Raw genomic sequence first — 23,232 nt, 5'->3', positions numbered from 1 at the left:
CCCCCCAACAGGAAAATGGAAGCCGACCTGCCGGGGCGGCCCAGTCAGCACCGCCCCCCAGCGAGAGGAGCCAATCAGCACCGCCCCCCCAGCGAGAGGAGCCAATCAGCACCGCCCCCCCAGCGAGAACAGCCAATCAGCACCGCCCCCCAGCGAGAGGAGCCAATCAGCACCGCCCCCAGCGAGAGGAGCCAATCAGCACCGCCCCACAGAGAGAGGAGCCAATCAGCACCACCCCAATGCGAGAGGAGCCAATCAGAACCGCCCCACAGAGGAGCTATTCAGCACCGCCCCGCAACGAGAGAAGCCAATCAGCACCGCCCCACAGAGGAGCCAATCAGCACTGCCCCCCAGAGAGAGGGGCCAATCAGCACCACCCCACAGAGAGAGGAGCCAATCAGAACCATGCTACAGGAGGAGGGGCCGATTAGAACCATTCACGGGGAGAGGGACCAATCAGAACAATCCTGCGCGGGCAGGGGCCGCCATCTGTAGCACAAGGACCCCCATTGGGCAAGCTGTTGGATTCCTGAAGATGCAGTTCTGGTGCCTGTAGACTCACTCAATGGTTTCTCACTTGGTAGTGGTATGCTGCACTCTACACAACATGAATCTTCAGAGAGTTTTGGATCTTGAAGTGGAAAATGTGTAGATTTGTGGAAGGAAGGTGTTGAAGCAAGATGATCCTGTGGTCGAAGGGCTTCCAGATATCCAGCTGAGTCAAGTCATTGACCAGCATGGCAGGGAAGGTCTGGCAATACTGGTCGAGGCACGTGTCTCCTAAGGATTGTGAGAAACGAAGCTCACTTTGCAAATAATTTACTCCAAGTCCAATTCTGAAGTAGCAAACACTTTTATTTCAACGTTCTTGCAAGAGCGGGTGACCAGCAAATAGGCACACACTTGGAGTATATCTCATATTTTTATAGTTTCTTTGTGTCTCTCAATCCCTCCCCTCCCCACAATTGGTGGTCTTGTTATTGTATACCACCTATCATAAGCCCTAGGTTTACTCCGCCTTTGTTTACTGCTCCTGCTACTCAGTCTTTCAGCCCCCGTTCATATTTACTTTGTCCCTTATTTGGTTGTTTCCTCCCATCCTTATCTCCCATTTTCGCGCCACTTTTTGTGTGAACGCCCAGTGTACGTGACAAGCTGCAGCACTCGGTTCAGCCAGTTTAACCCTGTCCTTGTTCAACAGAATTCAGTCTGTCCATACCTTATCAGTCGTCTTGTGATTCTCCTGCAGAAGCAACATTCTTATCTGTTTTTCACACAATGGTATATCCGGATAGCATTTGGTCCAGTATCAAAATTTTTCCACAAGGAGAGACCACATCCAAAATGCCAGTCATACAGAGCGGTCTCCTGTTTCCTCACAATTCCTGGAAAACACATTGTTATCGACCACAGTGTCCCTGACTACCCACCTTTGTATCACATATCCACTGCATCATGCAGTCCTCAAAACAATGGGATTGCACAAATCAGGGTGAACCATTTCATTATATTGAAGGTTAATCAGTGAACAGAAGCATTACAAAAGTTGCTCGTGACTTTTTCAAATGGAATTACTGAATCTGAACTTTTGACATAGAACAGTACAGCACAGTACAGGCCCTTCGGCCCTCGATGTTGTGCCGAGCTTTGTCCGAAACCAAGATCAAGCTATCCCACTCCCTTATCATTCTGGTGTGCTCCATGTGCCTATCCAATAACCGCTTGAAAGTTCCTAAAGTGTCCGACTCCACTATCACAGCAGGCAGTCCATTCCACACCCCAACCACTCTCTGAGTAAAGAACCGACCTCGGACATCCCTCCTATATCTCCCACCACGAACCTTATAGTTATGCCCCCTAGTAACAGCTACATTCACCCGAGGAAATAGTCTCTGAACGTCCACTCTATCTATCCCCCTTATTATCTTATAAACCTCTATTAAGTCACCTCTCATCCTCCTCCGCTCTAAATAGAAAAGCCCTAGCTCCCTCAACCTTTCCTCATAAGACGTACCCTCCAAACCAGGCAGCATCCTGGTAAATTTCCTCTGCACTCTCTCCAATGCTTCCACATCCTTCTTATAGTGAGGTGACCAGAACTGCACACAATATTCCAAATGTGGTCTCACCAAGGTCCTGTACAGTTGCAGCATAACCCCACGGCTCTTAAACTCAAACCCCCTGTTAATAAACACTAACACACTATAGGCCTTCTTCACGGCTCTGTCCACTTGAGTGGCAACCTTCAGAGATCTGTGGATATGAACTCCAAGATCTCTCTGTTCCTCCACATTCCTCAGAACCCTGCCGTTGACCCTGTACTCCGCATTCAAACTTGTCCTACCAAAATGAATCACCTCGCACTTATCAGGGTTAAACTCCATCTGCCATTTTTCGGCCCAGCTCTGCATCCTATCTATGTCTCTTTGCAGCCTACAACAGCCCTCCAACTCATCCACTACTCCACCAATCTTGGTGTCATCAGCAAATTTACTGACCCACCCTTCAGCCCCCTCCTCCAAGCCATTGATAAAAATCACAAATAGCAGAGGACCCAGCACTGATCCCTGTGGTACACCGCTGGTAACTGGTCTCCAGTCTGAAAATTTTCCATCTACCACCACCCTCTGTCTTCTATGAGATAGCCAGTTACTTATCCAATCAGCCAAATCTCCCTCTATCCCACACCTCCTTACTTTCTTCATGAGCCGACCATGGGGAACCTTATCAAACGCCTTACTAAAATCCATGTATACGACATCAACTACCCTACCTTCATCAACACACTTACTTACCTCCTCGAAGAATTCAATCAAATTTGAGAGGCACCCTGGTCATTCTTTTATTTCTCACATAAGAGTAAAAAGCCTTGGGGTTTTCCTTGATCCGACCCGCCAAGGACTTCTCATGTCCCTCCTAGCTCTCCTAAGCCCTTTTTTTAGCTCATTCCTTGCTACCATGTAACCCTCAAGCAACCCAACTGAACCTTGTTTTCTCATCCTTACATACGCTTCCTTTTTCCTCTTGACAAGACATTCAACCTCTTTTGTGAACCATGGTTCCCTCACTCGGCCATTTCCTCCCTGCCTGACAGGGACATACCTATCAAGAACACGCAGCATTTGTTCCTTGATCAAGCTCCACTTTTCATTTGTGCCTTTCCCTGACAGTTTATGTTCCCATCTTATGCTCCCTAATTCTTGCCTAATCGCATTGAATGATATTACAGGAGCAATGCCATCTGCTTACAGCCGTTCCTATTGGGTGCTTCACAAGTGACTGATGTTTGCAAGTAGCTCTGATGTATATGGTGCATGTTCTTAGCGTCATAGTGTCGGTGGAGGCATTGCCATAGGCTGCCCCACCAGAACTGATGCAGAGACAACCTCTTAGTCACGGGAACATGCTGTATAAATACATCCTCAGACAGAGGCAAAGGGTGCAGCAAAGGGTGAAGGTGTCTCATGAGGGATGACCCCCTTGATGTCAGCTCTTTTTGCCCCGAGGCCCTTTCATGATGCATATGTACATTCTAGGGAATCAGCAGCTGGTGGGCATCTGGTTGCTGATCCATGCATCTTTGCAGCATCAGTACATTTGACAGGTCAATGCAACAAAAAGTGGCATGCATTTTTTCTGTCCGTAGCAGCATGTTCTTGCATCCACTCAACATGATGCTGCGTGTGGTTGTCCATGAAGTTGATCACACCTTCAGTGTAGAAGCTAATTTGCTCATAAACCTGAAACATTCCAGACCACATCTCATGTATGAACTTTTCCATTCTCTGCCCAAGACTCCCCCTTTGTAGAGAATGTCAGCATTTGAGTGTACATCTCCCATTGTTGCTCAAGAAGTGGTGTCACTGGTAGAGCTATCACATGAATTAATACATTTTAAAAAGTTCTGTTCACTGTGTGCTACCCATTCTAAACTCAAGGCCCTACCGATATAAGTGCATCGGCACTGGCGAAGAATGTGCTTGACCCTATCTAGACTTGCACTTTCCAACTCAAAAATGACCTTCCCATTCTTCCTAGCAAAATGTGCAACTGATATTTATCTGTTGAACTTAATTTATCATTCTTAACTCGTCAAAGAATTCAATAAGCTTTGTCAAGCAAGATTTTCCCTTTTGAAATCCACATTGATTTTGCATATTCTTCTGTTCTTTCTATTAGGGATTCCATATTTTTTTACCATCCATCGATCTTAAAATAATTTGTCCATAATTTCCTGGGCATGTCCTGTTCCCATGCTGTAGCGAAGGCAGAAATTAGGGAAATTCCGAGAAGGCAAGTAAAGACAAGGATAGGTGAAATGACTTCTAAAAGGTTAGCAATCAGCTGTAAAGCAATGAATGCACACTCTTAACAGAAGGTCAGTGCATAAGTCTTCCATAAAGTCGTCAAGTATTTTTTATTCATTCATGAGACATGGGTGTCACTAGCTGGCCAGCATTTATTATCCATCCCTAGTTGCCCTTGGAGGACGGTTGAGAGCCAACCACACTGCTGTGGCACTAGAGTCACATGTAGGCCAGACCGGGTAAGGACAGCAGATTTCCTTCCCTAAAGTACATTAGTGAACCAGATGGGTTTCTCCGACAATTGACAATGGTTTCATGGTCATCAGTGGATTCTTACTGTAGCTGTGTAAGTTTTACTCTTTTTAGGGTTTTGGGTCTGCCCATTTCACCGAAAAATAAATCCCCACTGTGCTTGCACCTTGATCCTTATCATGCGGCTTGGGAAACCTATACTGGCTACTCGGTTAAATTCAGAATTCATTGGCTCTGAACATACTTAAATTGCAGAAGTGACAGGCCCACGGAGGTTTCCTGCATGCTTCTGAATACAGGCTGGTAAAAACCAAAAGTGACCTGGATTATGTCAAGTTTGCAACGTGTCATTAGTTTTTGGGAGGATCAAATCCCTCATCCACATCCCTCTCCACCCTGCTAGTTAAAATTCTGCCCAACTCATCATTTTTGATAACTGTTTGTTAGACTCAAGTATTTCCAGCATTTTCTGCTTTAGAATTCAGATTTGCACTTGCACAGAATTTTACTTCCGCATTAGCCCAAAAGATCATTCAAGGGAGAAGTCAAAGTGTATTAAAGTGGAAACTGAAACCAAAAGGTAAGCCAGGGAATAGGATTAAGGAGCAATGATAAATCAATGTGGAACAGGGGCAGCACGGTGGCACAGTGGTTAGCACTGCTGCCTCTCAGCGCCAGGGACCCGGGTTCCATTCCTGGCTTCGGTGACTGTGTGGAGTTTGCATATTCTCCCCGTGTCTGTGTGGGTTCCCTCTGATGGGTTTCCTCCCACAGTACAAAAATGTGTGGGTTAGGTTGATTGGCCATGCTAAATTGCTCCTTAGTGTTAGGGAGATTAGTAGGATAAAGTGCGGGCTCGATGGGCTGAATCCCTACAGTAGGGATTCTATGATCTAAAAAAATACCCGAGGAAGAAATTCTGGGATATAACCAGCTAATCAAGTGAGAGGAGAGAGACAGGAGGAACATTCGAAACACACACGATTCTTGAAATAAAGTTAGAGTACGAGAGAAAGTAGTTTTGATGAGATAGTTAGGCAACTAAGGGAATTAACCTGCAGGGCTATATTGGAGGAATGAACTTTAGGTTTGGCTTCAAAGTTGAGTTAGAGACGCAAGGAAATGGACTTGTGTCCTCGACATTCATGCTAAAATTTTACTAAAGTACTGAAATAATTTCAGCACGTTAAAAACGCAAGAAATTCAAGATGAATTGAACACAAGTCACACAAACATCAATGAACAGAGTGAAATCTTTGGAAGTATTTATCTGCAGCTTTTTAGACACTGATTGACACTTGCTTTTCTGAAAACAGCAACAAGACAAAAATAAACTGTACACCAATTGCAAAGACATTGCAATGGACAAGGTTCACTTTCTAACTTGACACTGGTCTTGAACATAAAAACTAACACAGTAAACCTCAATTATAATACAGCATGCAATCCTGCACCAAACTTTACAATAAAGCACTAAAATCTTACTGTACATACAAGCGCTATTTTGCGTACACAGACAAAAGGCAAATACTTTGATTTAAAAAGAGAATAAATTAAAAGCTTCATGTCAAAGCTAACATAACACAATAAATCAAAACAGTTGATTCTTATTAGTACTCTTTCATACAAAGTTGCAATACTTTAGCCCATCCCTTTGAGATAGTTACCAATGTTGCACCAATAGGAATTGTGAAATCAAACTTTGTCTTGATGTGTAGATAAGAGGGGTGGCAGTCCCTTACAAATGCACACTTGTGCAGACTGACAAATATGTCAGTGCAGAAAGTAATGACTCAGCCATGTCTGGTGTTGGGAGGGACAGTAGTTGATATTATTGCAATTTGTTTTTCGATGAGTTTTTCCAGAGTGCGGACTCTCCCTCCTGCATCTGTTCACAAGTGTATTCTCACCACTGCTGCCAGCTGAAATCATCGTTAGTGCCAAAAACCACAAAAAATCCCAGAATAGTTGCAAAGATGATGACATTTCCTGTTAGCACCAGAGAACATGCTCCCCATTGAATCTGAAATTATATAAAACACAGTTTAAAAATAAATACTAGGACACATCTGTAACCAAAAGCATCCAAACTGGATACAAAACTTCAACTGTAACCCGAGGTTCTGTGATGTTCAACATTGTAAGAAGTCTCACAACACCAGGTTAAAGTCCAACAGGCTTATTTGGTAGCAAAAGCCACTAACTTTCGGAGCACTGCTCCTTCATCAGGTAAGTGGGAGTTCTGTTCACAAACAGGACATATAAAGATACAAACTCAATTTACAAAATAATGGTTGGAATGAGAGTCTTTACAGGTAATCAAGTCTTAAAGGTACAGACAATGTGAGTGGAGAGAGGGATTCTCTAAAGACTCGCATTCCAACCATTATTTTGTAAATTGAGTGTGTGTGTCTTTATATGCTCTGTTTGTGAACAGAACTCCACTCACCTGATGAAGGAGCAGCGCTCTGAAAGCTAGTGGCTTTTGCTACCAAATAAACCTGTTGGACTTTAACCTGGTGTTGTGAGACTTCTTACTGTGTTTACCCCAGTCCAACGCCGGCATCTCCACATCATGTCCAACATTATGATGCTGTTTTTGTATTGGTGTCCTGTGATTTAAATTCACATTCCCTGATAGAATCCCTACAGTGCAGAAGGAGGCCATTCAGCCCATCGAGCCTGCACTGACAACAATCCCATCCTGGCCCTATCCCTGTAACCATGTATTTACCCTGCTAATTCTCCTGACACTCAGGGACAATTTACCACAGCCAATCGACGTAACCTGCACATCTTTGGACTGTGGGAGAAAACCAAAGACCCCAGAGTAAACATGGTTTAAGGTGAATTATTGTTTTAAAAAAAATGAATGTGTCAAAGTGAACAAATCTAAAGAATTTTGTGTCCTTTATCTGTGAGATCCTCAGTTGTATAGCTTAATTCACTTAAATTAGGTTAGTTCACGTTTCTAGAGTAGAGACAAATGAACATCTCGGGTTGGATTTTGGAAGCTAGCAGGAGATGGTGACAAAGGCAAGATGAGCACAATATTTCCCAGCATTAGCTGATGCCACCCTCCCCCTACCATACAGACCAAAGAGCCAGCAACCCCCTGAGACGACATGCTTCTAAACTGATGGTCCAGCAGCTGCGGCCATTTCTGTAAAAAGCACCCCATCTAGGGGTGGCCCCCATCTTTCCGCTCTCTCCAGCTTCAAAAGCCTACCCTGCAGACCTTAATTGGGTAGCAATTCCATCCTCTGGACATTCTTTTGAAAATTTCGTCCAGCTCAGTGCCGAGGTTGAGGCTGAGATTTGATTCCAACTTCTAGGTTCTAACTCCAAAACAAATATCCAGCCCTTCAGGTATAATTTGTTTGTTAGAACTATACAAGAGTTCAATGATGGATAGTCTTCAGTGTGAACAACAGGTGTTTCACCAGCCTGAGAACATGTCTCAGTTGTTCTAAAATGTCATCTGCCATTTCTTTAGCTGCATAATAAACATCCACCTGCAAAAGCTGTGCCTGCACTGCCTATTTTAGCATTATCCAAGTTGTTTAATTTTTACAAATGTAGGCATACAAATAACAGATTTTATTTTGACCAACGTCCATTGGGAAAAGAGAAAACAGTGATTCAGAAAGCACTGAGCACACCCTAAGTATTGATTTGGAATACCAACCCTGATATTTATGCTCAAGTCTTTAGAACCATAAGACTCTGAGGCTAGGGTGCAATCAATTGAGCCAAGGCCGACACAATTGAGCTGCTATATTTCACAGTAAGGGAATATACAGAGCTACAGTAACAAATGGGCTCAATGAAAAAAAAACTTAGATGTGTAACACCACTGATGCACTCCAGATTAAATCCCCATGGGGAGAAGCAGTAGTGCAGGCTGTTTCCTGCACAGCCAGCATTGTTTGTCTTGTTGATAATATTGAAAACCACATGGGCTGTTCGGATAGCATGGGAATTGGCATATCCACATCAATGTTTCTCATAATCCAAACTATGCTCCTGCATTTGCAAAATCTTAAATCCTACCTTGCAGTTTTCTATCTCAAACATAGTGACCGTGTGGTCTTTGCTGAATCTGACCACTTGTATTTGCATTTCATACAATCCCTGCAGTGCAGAAGGAGGAAATTCAGCCTATCAAGCCTGTACCAAGAACAATGCCATCCAGGCCCTATCCCCACAACCCCAAGTATTTACCTTGCTGATCCCCTGACACTAAGGGGCAATTTAGCATGGCCAATCAACCTAACCCGCACATTTTGGACTGTGGGAGGTAACTGGAGCACCCGGAGGAAACCCACGCAGATATGGGGAGGATGTGCAAACTCCACACAGACAGTGACCCCAGGCCGGGTCCCTGGCGCTGGTGAGGCAGCAGTGCTAACCATTTCTATTTCCAGCTTTCTGTTTACAGAAAGGGTCAGACACCCTTGCTCAGTGCCCAAAACCAAAGCCTTCTCAACACACTAAGTGCAAAATATTGTTTGTTTACAGAGATACACTAATGAATTCAGAAAACACTCAGGTCTGGCAGCATCTGTGGAGAGAAACACAGAGATAACAGTCACACACACACACACACACACACAGGTACACTCCAGGTATATTCAGAAGCCTCTCTCCCCGCTCGCTCAGAAGCCATACTACCCAAACCACCTTCTCCCCTAGGTGAGGTCAGGCCTGCCACCAGTACCTTGGCCCACCTTCACAATCACACCTGGCTTCTCCCTGTCTCATCTAGTTATGAAACCCTCATTAATGCTGTTCAACACATACTTCTGCATGTTACCCTGTTGAACTCATCCAAAACTCTGTTACCCATGTCCTCATTTTCACCAAGCTCACCATGGACCCTGTGCTCACAGATCAAGCAATGTCTCAATTTTAGAATTCTCATCCTTGTTTTAAAATCCTTCCATGGCCTTGACCCTCACTTTCTCTGTAATCTCCTCCAGCTCCACAATACTCAAATTTGCACTGCTCTAATTCTAGTCCCTTAAGCATCCCAATTTCAATTGCTGTACCAACAATAGTGGCTGTGTGTTCAGTTGCCTGGGTCCCAAGCCCTGGAATTCCCTGCCTAAACCTCTAACTTGCTTTCCACATTTGAGTCACTCTATGACCAGGCTTTTGATCATCTGACCTAATAGCTCCTCGTGTCTTGATGTAATAGTTTTATAATGTGACTGTGGAGCACTTCAATGTTTTATTACACTGGTCACTATATGAACATATGCTGTTGTTGAGTAGCAGCAGATTGGGCAGAACAAACAAAAAGTTAGTTGAAAGGTAATTATTACGGTTCAGGAGTCTGATTAAATATACATCAAGCAGCCACAATCATTTCAAGCTATTTGCTTACTGTTTAAAAGAAATATGGGTTTGCACTATATTTAGTGCAGAGTGCAAAACCTGAGTAGCAGAAATGTTTGTCAAGAATTTTGAATTTTTGTGTTGTCCATCAATACAGAACTATTGTTTTTATATACTTCTATGGTGCTTCAGAATACTAGCTAGAGCAGTGTAGATATGCTGTGGTGTTTGCACAGTTATTTAAAAAGTTGATAAGTTTCACAGGAGTGAGGGGGATGAGAGGTGGATTGTGGACAATGATGATTCGGTGGGAGCAATTGGGGGAAGGCACTGAGCTTAAGAACAGTGGAGGGGTTAGCTCAGTGGAGTGTTAACAGTGGGGACAGCTGACACTCAGGCTGGACCAGGTGTGCATTTTTCAGAAATTTCCAACCGTTCCATTTCCAAAACTGCATTACATTGATTGATGAGATTCCACTCATTTAGACAAAGGTTGCACTGTTGGAGGGAGGAACACCCAAATCCAATGAAAGAATTTGAGAAGTGGTTTGCAACACCTCCCCACAGGCAATTATTTGTTTTCTGCAGATTAATGGCTATTGATTCATTATAAACCAGCAACTGCTGTGACAATTTAGAATTACAAAATCTAAAGATTGCATTTTGACATTTGCCACTTATTGAAGTTTAATTTGTCTCATGTCTCACCTGAAAAAATATAGCAATCTAAACTATCTGGGATATTTTAGAACAAGTTGTATTTATAAAATGTTTAACACATAAATGCAGTTAATCCTTTTCATTGCAAGCTCCGTTCTGGAGTTGGGATGTAGTTTGCACTCATTCACACACACACAAATCAGGAAGCATAAAGACATTTACAAGTAGGATCAAGTACAACATTATTATTGGGAGATCCAGCCAAGAACTCCAAACTGAGCTTCACACTCATGAAACAGGAGATGATCCCCACAAGAAATCATGTTGCTGGGATTTGTGTCAAAGTATACGAGTAACTCTACTCAGGCAGACATTTAAAGGATTGACGCTTACCAGTATAGTTTTTTTTTAAAAATGGGGGAAAATGCAAGAAACAGAATAAAATTTAATTTCATTAAAGTATTTGAAGCAATATAATTGACTCCGTTTGACTGTTGGAAGTTTGCAGACTTGCCATAGATATGCCTAACGTCAACTACGTTAGTAATTCCTCCAAGCGGCCTGAGCATCTTAGATATTTGGCATGCCTGTATTGCTCAGTATCTAACACTTATGATAGTATTTCATCCCTTGGATATGCTATACCCCTTTGAGATCTGAAATTTATATTTACATCTCTTGCGCATGCTTCTTCAATCTCTGAAAAAAACAATTGATGAGACAGATGTAAAGCAGCTTTATTTCACACAAAGTGAACTTCGTATTCACGGAGTTCAATTATTATAAGTTGGCTTTGTGTAATATTACAAAGCATGAACACACGTCATCCCAAATCAATGAGTCATTTTACTTAACTTTAAATAACTCCAATCTACTCTCCTACTTCCTAGCTTTCTGAAAATGTTGGGAATACTCAGCACGTCTGTCAGCATCAGTGAAGAGAGGGACTTAATGATCCAGATTGTCCAGTCTCCAGATAGTGCATCGTGAGGTGCATGTCTGACCTCGGACTAAGGGACCACTTGGAACATCTGATGCAATGACTATAGCAGGAATTACCCAGGTTTGAACTTCTGATGGGCAATTCCCCTGCTACCCGGGACTCTTGGAAAAAGTCTCCAACTCGGGCTAAAGTCGGACAGTGTCAACATACTTACTTAGATAGTTAGCCAGGAAAGAATTAAAACCTAGTCTAACTATAGAACAGACCTCCCTATCACTCACACTGATCTCCCCCCACCCAGACTCCCACCCACCCACCTCACCAACCCCAACCCACCCTGACCTGACTAGTCCCCATCACCCAACTTCACCTCGCAATCTGACCTAGTGCACCCAACATCCAACTAACCCCTCCCTGATCCCACCTGACTAGTCCATGGCACCCCTCCGACCTAACCCACCAACTGAGTCACTCTCCCAACACCTTACTTTCGACTCTTCCCCAACCGCCACCTTACCTTCTCTCTGTAGCTTTTCAAAGAAGCTGTGGGACATTGAAACTCCACCTATCAGAGTATGGTAGCTAGTGCCATGAAGAGGGATCATGGCTAATGCATGGATTCTCTCCACAGCTTCCTCCGAGGCTTCCTGAGTTCTGCCGCATTCTCCATTGTAAAATTGCCAACAAAATTGGAGGAAATGTTTTTTTTTTGTCGTGATCAGGGTCAGAAAAACGGGTTATGACCTTGAATGCAAGATTCAGACCATTAGAAAGAGAAAGAATTAATGTTTCAGGACAGAGATCTTTCATCAGAACTGGGAAAAGTTAAAAATTAAATGTCACAATTCTAACTTTGCTTAGTCCTGATGAAAAGTAATAGGATCCGAATAGATAACTCTTGTTTCTCCCTTTACAAATGCTGACAGACCTGCTGAGCATTTTCTTGTTTTTATTTAAAATTTTGGGAGTCCATAGTATTTTGCTTTTGTACAAGCCCCCTGAGCCTAGCCAAAGCAGCACTTTGTTTGAAATCAGATTACGGTAAGAAGCCTCACAACACCAGTTAAAGTCCGACAGATTCATTTGGAATCACGAGCTTTCGGAGCACTGCTCCTTCATCAGGTGACTCACCTATTGAAGGAGAAGCGCTCCAAAAGCTCGTGATTCCAAATAAACCTGTTGGACTTTAACCTGGTGTTGTGAGACTTCTTACTGTGCCCACTCCAGTCCAATGCTGGCATCTCCACATCATGGTTAAAATCAAATTGATTGATCTGACTAACTTTGCTGAACCCAATTGTGTCCGCACTTTATTTTAAAAATGAACCTTCTCTTCACAAGCAGAAGAGACCAATAGTGCGTTTTAAAAAATCCCAAAATGTTTCACAGAAACGTTACCAAAGTTTAACACTGAGCCACAAAGAGATATCAGGATAGATGGCCAAAAGCTAAGAAGCAGTATATAGCTTCTATGTAAAGAGGTGAAAAGGTTCAGGATGGGAATTCCAGAGCTCAAGGCCAAGACAGTGGAAGGCACTGCACCAGTAGAGCAAGGCAAATCAAATCAGATATACGCAAGAGGCAGAATTGGAGGAGCACAGGGATTTTGGGGGATCATAGGGCTGAAGGAAGTTACAGAAATGGGGAGAGGTGAGACCATGAAGGGAAATTAACACAAGGATAATAATTTTATAAGAGATTACAGCATAGTTACTGAAGTAACATTCATTTTAAATTTGTCACCACTTCAATTAAAGGCGCCATAATTGCAAAAATAGATTTGTTTAGGTGATCAGTTGTTTTCAAATTCTTAGTCTAAACCAAAAATTTCACACACATTATGGCAGAATTTGGGGGTGAGGAGGATATTTAGATAGATAGATACCCTACAGTGCAGAAAGAGGCCCTTCGGCCCATCGAGTCTGCACCGACCACAATCCCACCCAGGCCCTATCCCCATATCCCTACATATTTTACCCACTAATCCCTCTAACCTACACATCTCAGGACACTAAGGGCAATTTTAGCATGGCCAATCAACCTAACCTGCACATCTTTGGACTGTGGGAGGAAACCGGAGCACCCGGAGGAAACCCACGCAGACACGAGGAGAATGTGCAAACTCCACACAGACAGTGACCCAAGCTGGGAATTGAACCCAGGTCCCTGGAGCTGTGAAGCAGCAGTGCTAACCACTGTGCTATCGTGCCGCCCTTTTCTGTCAGTCAGGAGGTGGGAAACTTGCCACCTTCCTGCTTTGCTTCAATTAAGACCAGGGCAAGAATGCTCACGGACAGCCTCCTGGGCACACAATCAACTAAGACCCTTAAGTGGGCAATTAGTACCCATTGCCACTGGTATTCACTCAACAGCAACCAGGGGATTCGCTATGGAGGAGCCCAACCCCTCGTGCCGTTACTCACCTGTGCCCTAGGTAACAGCGGAGCTACTAGAAAGGCTGCCAGTTCTTGGAAGTGGCAATGGTCTGATTGGTTACATCCAAGGCTCCATGGGGGAAACAAGGAAAGAAATTCTAGGCATGCTGACCACAAACATCCCATTCTCCTTATTTACGAAGGTGGTGTCTGAGGACTGGCAGATGCAAACATTGCACCTTCACTCAAAAAAACGGCAGAAGGAAATTCTGGTAATTGTAGGCCAGGTTGTATAACACAGGAATTTCTCAGAGACAATATAAAATTAACAGCCACTATAACAATAATGCACCATTAAAAGGAGGGTCAGCATAGATTTCTTTCGGATAAATCATGCTTGACTAACTTGATTTTTGACAAGGTGAGACAAAGGTGGATGACAGCAATGTAGCTGATGTTGTGTAGGTCACATAATAAGAGTTGTTTGCAAAACTGAAGCCAATGGAATAAAAGGGGAAGTAACGGCTTGGATACAAAATTGGCTGGGAAAATGGGTTCAATGGCAGTTTGGGGTTGGTGCTCCCCAGGGTTCAGCACTTGTACAATTGACATATGTTAATGATTTGAACTTGAAGGCACACGGTAAAATTTTGAAATTTGTAAATGAGAAAACTTGGAAATGTAATCAGCAGAGAGGAAGATGATAATAGACTTCAAGGAGAAATATCAGAACGATCAGACACATGGCAGCTGAAACTCAAAGTTTTGAGTTATGAAGGGACTAAGACCTCACTCACTATTTTTTTAAATAAGTTGATGTACAGATCCTCAACATTTTCAAAAATTTTAAAAACTAGACACTAGGACAAGCTCCCTTTCAATTCTTAATGGGTGGAACATTTAACCTTGGGAACCCAGGCAGGGAATACGGACCCTTTGTCAGAGCCACTGTGAAGCGACTGGAGTCATGTGACTTAATCCACTAGCTGGTGGAATGAGTTATACTGCTTTGCTGTATTGAAAACTCAGTCTGCCATTTTAACAGCTAACTGGAAGCAACACAGAAAAGGAACTCTTCCCAGATCAAATAGCTGGCCACATCTATCGTGGAACTTCTGTACCATTGCCTCCATGACTGATTTATCTCTGCGGGCCTATTGTAGGAGTTAACTCTACTGGAAAAGTGAATTAGACGGCATTGGTTTTCAGCCTCCCGACCTCCGTGAAGGAATACCTCATTGAAATTTGATTTGGGACCCTGGAACCCACGTGAAATAATAATTTTCTCTGAGATCTTTGCCCTGCAAATCTTTTTTTCTATATCCATCTTGTACTGTACAAATGCAAAGGAGGTAACATTGCTACCCTCCTCCTGCATTTGTATGTGCAAATAAACTAACCCTTTGAGTTCATCCCATGTCAAATTTGTTGTGGGGAACTGGATCACACCAAAACCAAGGGGTTGGGAAATACACCACCACAAATAAAGGGGGGGAGCAAGGAAAAACACTTTTCTGTTTACAGATGGATTGTGAAGGGAGAAAACAGGACTGTTTAAATTAATATCCCTCCTGTCCATAACACATTTGGTCAGAAGAATGAGGAGTGAAAATGCATTCTTAATGCTAGAATTTATAAGAGACACAAGAACAGAGATATTGGAGGAAAAATTGTGGACAAATCTTCAAAGGTGGCTGGATTGGTTAACAAAGCAGTTAAAAAACATAAGAGATCATAAAGCTTTACAAATAGAGGCATAGAATACCAAAGTTAGAAAATACTAACAAACACTAGTTCTGCCCCAGCTGGATGGAGTACTGTCCCCATCTCTGGGTACCACACGTTAGGGAGGAATATACAGAAAAGATTTACTAGACTAATTCGAGGGATGAGGGATTGCAGCTACATGGCTAGACTGGACAGGCTGAGGCTGTTCTTAAAGAAGGCGGCAGGAGGAGATTTGGTAGACATGTTTAAAATAATGAAGGGTTTTGATAGAGTAAACAAGGAGAGCCACGTCCAACAGATGAAGGGTGGATAAACAGAGCATAGATTTAAGGCAATTGAAAAAAGAACAGATGACATGAGGGAGAATTTCTTTAAATAATCAGCAGTTAGGATTTGAAATGACAGGGTGCAGAAACACACTTAATAATACCTTTGAAAAGACAATTAGATAAATACTCGAAGGGATATAAAAATGCAGGGAAATGAGGAAAAAGCTAGGATGCGGGACTAAATTGAATGCAGCACTATCCTATGATTAAATTTTCTCAGACTGTTTTGTTTGCCTGACAAACCAGACTATCCAGAGAGCCTGCTTTTTGTAAACTCTGTTCCCACTCACCTCCACTTCAGCAATGAAAACAGAGAGACAGCATCAAAATCAAATGGCCCAATGACAGCAATCACAACTCAGACTGTGCGTTCAGATTCCACTGATGTAAATAATCTTGCTGACACAGTACAATGATGCAGAAGTGCTATCTCCTCAGAATTTCCATCTTTCAGATAATAGAGTCACAGAGTCAGAGGTTTACAGCATGAAAACAGGCCCTTTGGCTCAACTTGTCCATGCCACCCTTTTTTTAAAAAAAACGACTAAGCTAGTCCCAATTGCCCGTGTTTGGCCCATATCCCTCTATACCCGTCTTACTCATGTAATTGCCTAAATGCTTTTTAAAAGATAAAATTGTTCCCGCCTCTACTACTACTTCTGGCAGCTTGTTCAAGACACTCACCACCCTGTGTGTGAAAAAATTGCCCCTCTGGACACTTTTGTATCTCTCCCCTCTCACCTTAAACCTATGCCCTCTAGTTTTAGATGCCCCTACCTTTGGGAAAAAATATTGACTATCTAGCTGATCTATGCCCCTCATTATTTTATAGACCTCTATAAGATCACCACTCAGCCTCCTACGCTCCAGAGAAAAAAGTCTCAGTCTATCCAACCTCTCCTTGTAACTCAAACCATCAAGTCCTGGTAGCATCCTAATAAAGCATTCTAGCAGAGTGAATAGTCAGAAGCTTTTTCCCAGGGTGGAAGAGTCAATTACGAGGGGGCATAAGTTTAAGGTGCAAGGTTTAAAGGAGATGTACGAGGCAAGTTTTTTTTTTACACAGAGGGTGATGGGTGCCTGGAACTCACTGCCGGGGGAGGTAGTGGAAGCAGATACGATAGTGACTTTTAAGGGGCGTCTTGACAAATACATGAATAGGATGGGAATAGAGGGATATGGTTCCTGGAAGGTTAGGGGGTTTTAGTTCAGTCGGACAGCACGGTCGGTGCAGGTTTGGAGGGCTGAAGGAGCTGTTCCTGTGCTGTAATTTTCTTTCTTTGCTCTTACATCTTTTCCGCTCTTTTTCTAGTTTAGTAATATCCTTTCTGTAATAGGGTGACCAGAACTGTACACAGTATTCCAAGTGTGGCCTTACCAATGTCTTGTACAACCTCAACAAGACGTCCCAACTCCTGTATTCAATGTTCTGACCAATGAAACCAAGCCTTCTTCACCACCCTGTCCATCTGTGACTCCACTTTTAAGGAGCTATGAACATGTACCCCTAGATCTCTTTGTCCTATAACACTCCCCAACACTCCACTATTAACTGAGTAAGTCCTGCCCTGGTTCGATCACCTTGCATTTATCGAAATTAAACTCCATCTGCCATTCATCAGCCCACTGGCCCAAGTGATCAAGTTCCCATTGATAACCTTCTTCACTAAACACTATGCCACCAATCTTGGTGTCATCTGCAAACTTACTAACCACGTCTCCTAAATTCTCATCCAAATCATTAATATAAATGACAAATAACATTGGACCCAGCACCGATCCCTGAGGCACATTGCTAGTCATAGGCCTCCAGTTTGAAAAACAACCCTCTACAACCACCTGTCTTCTGTCATTACCCTGGATCCCATGAGATTTAATCTTATGCAACAACCTACCATGTGGCACCTTGTCAAAGGCCTTGCTAAAGTCCATGTAGACAACATCAACTGTAGTTCTCTCATCCACCTTCTTGGTTACCAGTTCAAAAAACTCAATCAAATTTGTGAGACATGATTTTCCACTCACAAAGCCATGCCGACTGTCCCCAATCAATCCCTGCCTCTCTAAATGCCTAAAGATCCTGTCTCTCTGAATACCTAACATCTTATCCACTACAGATGTGAGGCTCACCGGCCTGTAGTTCCCAGGCTTTTCCCTGCAGCCCTTTTTAAACAAAGGCACAACATTTGCCACCCTCCAATCTTCAGGCACCCGTGCCTGTCGATGATTCAAATATCTCTGCTAGGGGACCTGCAATTTCCTCCCTAGCCTCCCACAACGTCCTGGGATACACTTCGTCAGGTCCCGGTGATTTATCTACCTTGATGCGCTTTAAGACTTCTAGCACCTCCTTCTCTGTAATATGTACACTCTACAATACATCACTATTTATTTCCCCAAGTTCCCTAACATTCATGTTTTTCTCAACAGTAAATACTGATGAGAAATATTCATTTAGGATCTCACCCATCTCTTGTGGATCCGCACATAGATGACCTTGTTGATTCTTAGGAGGCCCTACTCTCTCCCTTGTTACTCTTTTGCCCTTTATGTATTTGTCAAAGCTCTTTGGATTCTCCTTTGCCTTATCTGCCATGGTCTGATGTGGAGATGCCGGCGTTGGACCGGGATAAACACTTCCAGCACCTCCTTCTCTGTTATATGTATACTCCACAAGACAACACTATTTATTTCCCCAAGTTCCCTATCATCCATGCCTTTCTCAATAGTAAATACTGATGAGAAATATTTATTTAGGATCTCACCCATCTCTTGTGGATCCGCACATAGATGACCTTGTTGATTCTTAGGAGGCCCTACTCTCTCCCTTGTTACTCTTTTGCCCTTTATGTATTTGTCAAAGCTCTTTGGATTCTCCTTTGCCTTATCTGCCATGGTCTGATGTGGAGATGCCGGCGTTGGACCGGGATAAACACTTCCAGCACCTCCTTCTCTGTTATATGTATACTCCACAAGACAACACTATTTATTTCCCCAAGTTCCCTATCATCCATGCCTTTCTCAATAGTAAATACTGATGAGAAATATTTATTTAGGATCTCACCCATCTCTTGTGGATCCACACATAGATGACCTTGATAAGACATTAAACTGGGACCCACCTATCTTTCTCAAATGAATGTAAACAATTCCATGGCACTATCTACAGAAGAGCAGGGGAGATCTCCTAATCTCCTGCTCAACATATGTCTACCAACACAACCAAAAATTCTGTCCATTTCGTTCCAATTTCTGGGATCTTGCTGTGTACAAATAGACTGCATTGCATCCATTGGAAACCTTCTATGATTACCACCAACCACACCTTGGCTAATGAAGCAATTCTCCTCCATGTTGAACACCAATTGGAAGAAGCACCGAGGGTGGCAAGGGCATAGAACGTACTCTGGGTGGGGGACTTCAGTCCATCACTAAGAGTGGCTCAGTAGCACCATTACTGATTGAATTGACCAAGTCTTAAAAGACATAGCTGCTAAATTCGGTCTGCAGCAGGTGGTGAAGGAACCACAAGAGAAAAACCTACTTGACCTGGTCTCACCAATCTACCTTTGACAGAAGCATCTGTCCAGAACAACATTGATGGGAGTGACCACCTCGGTCAATCCTCATGGAGATGATTCCCACCTTCACATGAGAATACTAACCACTGTGATACTGCCATCTTGCTAGATGAGATAGACTTTGAACACATCTAGCAGCTCAAAACTGGGCATCCATGAAGCTCTTTGGACCATCAGCAGCAGCAGAATTGTATACAACAACAATCTGCAACATCATAGCACAGCATATCCCCCACTCCACCATTACCATCAAGCCTGGAGTTCAACCCTGGCTCAATGAAGGCATGCCATGAGTAGCACAAGGCATACCTAAAAATGAGGTGTCAACCTGGTTAAGCCACAACACAGAACTCCTGGTATGCCAAACAGCTTAATCAGAAGGCTACAGACAGAGCTAAGCAATCTCACAACTAACAAATCAGCTCTAAGCTCTGCAGTCCAGCAACATCCTGTCATGGATGGTGGTGGACAATTAAATTCAGTGGAGGGGGAGGCTTCATAAATATCCCCAGCTTCAAGAATGGACAAGCCAACACGTCAGTGCAAAAGACAAGGCTGAGGCATTTGCAACTACCTTCACCCAGAAATGCCAGTTGGATGATCCATCTCTGTTTCCTTTTGAGGTCCCCAATATCACAGCTGCGACTCTTCAGCCAATTTGATTCACTCCACATGATAAAGAAATTGCTGTAGACATTAGATACTGCAAAGGCCTATAGGTCCTCATGACATTCGTGGCAATAGTACTAAAGATCTGTGCTGCAGAACGAGCCGCACCCCTAGCCAAATGGTTCCAGTATAATTACGACAGTGACATCTACCTGTCAATGTGAAAAAATGCCCAGATATTTCCTGTCCACAAAAACAAGACAAATCCAACCCAACCAATTATCACCCCATCAGTCTATTCTCAATCATCTCAACTAAGTGATGGAAGGTGGCATCAACAATGCTATCAAACAATACTTACATGGCAATAACCTGCTCACTGACACAAGTCTGAGCCGTGGTCCAAGCATGACAAAGTGCTGAACTTCAGAGTGAGGGGGAGAGTGACTGCCCTCAACTTCAAGACAGTGTGGCATCAAGAAGCCAAAGCAAAATTGAAATCAATAGGAATTGGGGGAAAACACTCCTGTGGTTGGAGCCACCCCTAGCACAAAGGGAAATGGTTGCGGTTGTTGGAGGGCTAGGGCATCAGTACTAGGGCATCAATGCAGGAATTCCTCAGGGTTGCATCCTAGAGTCAACCATCTTAGCTGCTTCATCATCGACTTTCCCGGTGACATGGTAGCATAGTGATTAGCACTGCTGCTTCATAGCGCCAGGGACCCTGGTTCGATTCCCAGCTTGCGTCACTGTGTGGAGTTTGCACGTTCTCCCTGTGTCTGCATGGGTTTTTTCCAGGTGCTCCGGTTTCCTCCCACATTCTGAAAGACGTGCTGGTTAGATGCCGGAAAGTGGCGACTAGGGGAATTTCACAGTAACTTCATTGCAGTGTTAATGTAAGCCTTGTAACTAATAAATAAACTTTAACTTTAAAGGTCAGAAGTGGGGATGTTCACTGATGACTACACAATGTAAAACACCATTCGCAACCCGAGATACTCAAGCAGTTAGTGTTCATCTGTAGAAAGACTTAGACAATATTCAGGCTTCAGCTGATAGATGGAAACTAATATTCACACCAGACACATGCCAGGTAATGATCTTCTCCAATGAGAGAGAATCTAACCATCATCCCTTGATGTTCAATGGCATTACCACCAGTGAATCCCCCACTAATAATACTCTGGGAGGTTCCCATTGATTAGAAATTGAACTGAATCAGTCATAAAAATACTGTGGCTGCAAAATCAGGTCAAAGACTGGTACTTCCACAGACAGGAACTCATTTCTTGACTCCCCAAAGCCTGTCCACCATCTACAAAGCACAAATCAGGAATGCGATGGAATACTCTCCACTTGCCAGTATGAGTGCAGCTCCAACAGTACACCAGGAGCTGGGCACCATCCATGGCAAAGCTGCCTACTTGACTGGCACCTCACCCACCACCTTCTACATTCACTCCATCCAACACTGATGCACAGTAGCAACAGTGTGCACCATCATCAAGATACACTGCAGGAACAGCACCTTACCAAGGTTCCTTTGACAGTACTTTCCAAACATGTGACCTCTACCACCTAGAAGGACAAGGGCAGCAGATGCATGGAAACACCACCACCTTAAAATTCCCCTTCCCGATCCTGACTTGGAACTATATCGTTGTTCCTTCACTGTTACTGGGTCAAAGTCCTGGAACTCCCTTCCTAACAGCACTATGGGTGTTCCTACATGGACTGCAGTGATTCATGAAGGCTGCTTATCACCACCTTCTCAAGGGCGATTAGGGATGAGCAATAAAATCTGATGTAGCCAGCTATATCCGTATCCCATGATTAAGAAAAAAAAATTAAAGTACACTCAATGGATTGTAATTTCTGTTCAAAAAGTTAGCAATGAGCATCAAACTCCTGGTGTCACGCCTTTCATAAGATATCAACAAGTGATACGTTTTGGACAAGTATAGCACAAAATGAAAAGACTCATTTTCTGCTACCTATAATACAAACAAAATACTGCAGATGCTGGAAGTCTAAAATGAAAGCAGAAAATGCTGGAAAAACTCATCCTCTGATCAAGTCACACTAGCCTTGAAACTTGAACTCTCTCTCTCCACAGATGCTGCCAGACCTGGGGAGTTTTTCCAGCATTTGGAGGTTTTATTTTCTGCTACCTTGTCTGATCCTAAAGAAAGATTATAATCATGCAATACCATAATTAATTAGTTAATTTATACTTAATAGAAATGCAAAGATACTTTACTTTATACAGAAGTGACCTGGTTGTTCTTGGCACCCTGGATAAAATCCTACTTCCCAAAGAATGCCTCCTGCTCCAATCCCAGTCAGGTTCCAGATTACCTGTGAGCAGTACAGCAGGAGATTTGAAACGTGTGCAAAGTGTAACATGCAGCTGGATTCACAGCTGATGTAAGTATGTATGGGAAAACAAATATCAAAAAGATTTCACCCTTGTGAAAGGGGGTGGAAAGAGAAAAGGAGCTAAATCTAAGTATAACGAAGGTACAATAGATTATAAAATAGTAATCTTAAGGTGAAGGTACACGAAGAATTGTGAAGGAAATAATAGAAAGAAATGAAACGAATGCTGAGAAACATCAAAGGATCAGGAGTTCTTGCAAGTAATGCATTAGAAACGCAGTCAGGAAAACCGAAGCAATAAATGGAATGGAGGAACATGGCATAGCAGCCTTAACAAATATATGGATGATGCTAATCAATGAAAAATGCAGCTACAGAAAAAAAAACAGTACATCTATCATGGCCCAGATTTGGCAGTACTAACAGCAACAAACTCAATGGATTCTGGAGGAGTGCATGATGATGGTCTGAGCAGCTCTGTAAAGGGAAGAGACCTGAAATCCAACAATCTGGGCCGAGTGTCCTCCAAAGTTACAAATTACTCTGATTTTCACTATATATTTTTTAAATGAGCTGATATTAGCAGATGCAGTTTGTTCGGGGGAAATCATAGAAACTTGCAGGAGGAGGCCATTCAGCCCTTCAAGTCTGCTCCGCCATTCATTTTGATCATAGCTGATCATCAAATTCAATATCCTGAGCCTGCCTTCCCCCCTATATTCTTTGATC

General features: G+C 43.1%; 1 protein-coding gene across 1 annotated transcript in view; it reads right to left on the bottom strand.

The window, feature by feature from the left end:
- Nucleotides 1–5,807: 5,807 nt before the first annotated feature.
- LOC144494805 (leptin receptor overlapping transcript-like 1) overlaps nucleotides 5,808–23,232 on the bottom strand; it is a 32,055-nt gene continuing 14,630 nt past the window's right edge. The window contains exon 4 of the mRNA XM_078214168.1: nucleotides 5,808–6,582. Within this exon, the coding sequence (XP_078070294.1) occupies nucleotides 6,466–6,582 (117 nt within the window). The 3' untranslated portion in view covers nucleotides 5,808–6,465. The remainder of the gene's footprint in view (nucleotides 6,583–23,232) is intronic.

Source organism: Mustelus asterias, chromosome 6 (assembly GCF_964213995.1).
Source record: "Mustelus asterias chromosome 6, sMusAst1.hap1.1, whole genome shotgun sequence".
NCBI classification, from domain to species: Eukaryota; Metazoa; Chordata; class Chondrichthyes; order Carcharhiniformes; family Triakidae; genus Mustelus; species Mustelus asterias.
Note: the sequence above shows the minus strand (reverse complement) of the source record. Positions and strands in the feature narration are given on the sequence as shown.